The 2,500-nt window shown below is 36.5% G+C and overlaps 1 protein-coding gene across 1 annotated transcript in view; it reads left to right on the top strand.

Annotated features, from left to right (window-relative positions):
• The window catches only part of LOC122247692 (putative methyltransferase-like protein 24), a 12,296-nt gene that overhangs the window by 9,315 nt on the left and 481 nt on the right, over window positions 1-2,500 (top strand). Inside the window, exons 6-8 of the mRNA XM_086532914.1 lie at window positions 418-498; window positions 1,795-1,920; window positions 2,380-2,500. The exon at window positions 2,380-2,500 is cut by the window's right edge and continues 481 nt beyond it. Of these exons, the coding sequence (XP_086389040.1) occupies window positions 418-498; window positions 1,795-1,920; window positions 2,380-2,500 (328 nt within the window). The remainder of the gene's footprint in view (window positions 1-417; window positions 499-1,794; window positions 1,921-2,379) is intronic.

Below are 2,500 nucleotides of genomic sequence, written 5' to 3'. Positions count from 1 at the left end.
GTCCATTTTCATAATTTGAGAAGTTTGTTTACGTAAATATTGTCTGCAAGTTATTGAAAGCCCTTTTTTTATAATGTTTTGATGGTTTAAGATCGTAAATTAGAGTCTAGTTACGTAAATATATTCAGAACCACAGATTTATGACAAGGATTATGCTAAATTGTTGAAATTCTTAAATTGAGGAATTTATTAATGTAAATATATTCTAATAGTTCTTTGAAGATAAAATTATTTTTAAAAAGTAGATTGTATGTTTTAATGTTAGTTCACGTAAACATCCCAGCAGTTCATGATAGCGCAAATATATATATAGATTTGAAATGAACTAATATCAATCGAAAAGTTATCTTTGTCGATGACTTTATTGGGATTATTATCATATATTTTTTTGTTTGTTTGTTTGTTTTTTTCTTTCAGATTGACATTGAAGGAGCCGAATGGGAAGCTCTTGCTGATTTGAATACAGAAGGCTTGCCGATTCTTCAAGCCGTTGGTCAAGTATGTATATTATGAAGTATGTATTTTTCGGGTAGCGTGTCTAATAATATGTATTATGTGTATAGTATGTGTGTTATGTAGTATGTATTTTAGGGGTAGTTGCTGTAAGAATATGTGCATTATGTATATAGTAGGTGTGTTATGTAGTATGTATTTTAGGGGTAGTGTGTGCAAGAATATGTGCATTAGGTGTATAGTAGGTGTATTATGTGTTGAATTTGTATTGTTATTCCTTCGTAGTTTGTTCTTTGGCTTACGCCCCCCCCCCCTTTCATAATTCAAATCAAGTCAAATTGTTATTGTGATGCCCACACACATATATACGATTTCGTATTATAATTATACTTTCCTCAATTAAGAAGTACAAACTTCGCGGGTATGGCAATACACATTGCGTGGTGATTTCTATGACAATATTTATATGAAGATTTTTTTTCTTCTAGACTTGGGTGACATGCTTTTTGTGAGAAATCAAAAAAATAAAAAGAGAACTTAATGCATATGCATTTAGAAACGCTCTCTCTCACTCTCTCTCTCTCTCTCACTCACTCACTCACTCACTCACTCACTCACTCTTTCTCTCTCTCTCTCTCTCTCTCTCTCTCTCACTTACTCACTCACTCACTCACTCACTCACTCACTCACTCACTCACTCACTCACTCACTCTCTCTCTCTCTCTCTCTCTCTCTCTCTCTCTCTCTCTCTCTCTCTCTCTCTCTCTCTCTCACTCACTCTCACTCACTCACTCACTCACTCACTCACTCACTCACTCACTCTCACTCACTCACTCACTAACTCTTTCTCTTTCTCTCTCTCACTCTCACTCTCTCTCACTCACTCACTAACTCTTTCTCTTTCTCTCTCTCACTCACTCACTCACTCACTCATTCATTCTACTAACTCACTCACTCACTCACTCACTCTCTCTCTCTCTCTCTCTCTCTCTCTCTCTCACTCACTCACTCACTCACTCACTCACTCACTCACTCACTCACTCACTCACTCTTTCTCTCTCTCTCTCTCCCTATCTATCTATCTATCTATCTATCTATCTCTCTCTCTCTCTCTCTCTCTCTCTCTCTCTCTCTCTCTCTCTCTCTCTCTCTCTCTCTCTCTCTCTCCTCTCTCTCTCTCTCTCTCTCTCTCTCTCTCTCTCTCTCTCTCTCTCTCTCTCTCTCTCTCTCTCTCTCTCTCTCTCTCTCTCTCTCTCTCTCTCTCTCTCTCTCTCTCTCTCTCTCTCTCTCTCTCTCCCCCACAACACCCTACCAAAGAGTTTAAATTTCGTCCAATCACAGATCGCGATAGAATTACACGTCGTGGACTTGGCGCAAGGGCTGGGCTATGATTGGCTGGACACAAAGCCTCCCGACCAATGGCTGGAAGTCTTACAAAAGCGGTTTGACGTTCTCATGGCCTTAGAGGTAAGTGTCTTGTTGACGAGAAGAAAATGCAGAAAAAAAGGAAATAAATCACTTGCATATTTTGCAGGTGATTTCAGACGGTAATGATTATTTATGATGATGAAAAATGACAATGACGAAAGGGATGATGTTGATGATAACAAAGTCAATGATAAAAATGATCATAGTGATAGTAATATAGTGATGATGATGATGATAACAATAATGATGATAAAAAGGATAATGATAATAATATGAATAATGATAACGATAATGATTATAGTAATGATGATAACAAGAATGATAACAATATAAGAAGATGATAATAAAATAAAAAAAACGTAATAATACTAATAATAACAATAATAATCCTCATCACAAAAATATCAATAATGATAACACGAAAACAACACAAACCAAACGCAATAATAACAATAAAAAACAACAAAAACAACAATAATAACCACGATCTCTTTCCAGAATATGGGTTTTCGTCCCGTAGTTTATTGGGACAACGTACAGAATAAATTCGCTTTATATGACAAGGACGGAACGCGTTACGAAACAGCTGGTGAACTCTTGTACGTGAACACGAACTGGT

This window comes from Penaeus japonicus, unplaced genomic scaffold (assembly GCF_977035675.1).
Source record: "Penaeus japonicus unplaced genomic scaffold, GWHDUDI00000001_assembly GWHDUDI00000038, whole genome shotgun sequence".
In the NCBI taxonomy this organism is placed as follows: Eukaryota; Metazoa; Arthropoda; class Malacostraca; order Decapoda; family Penaeidae; genus Penaeus; species Penaeus japonicus.
Note: the sequence above shows the minus strand (reverse complement) of the source record. Positions and strands in the feature narration are given on the sequence as shown.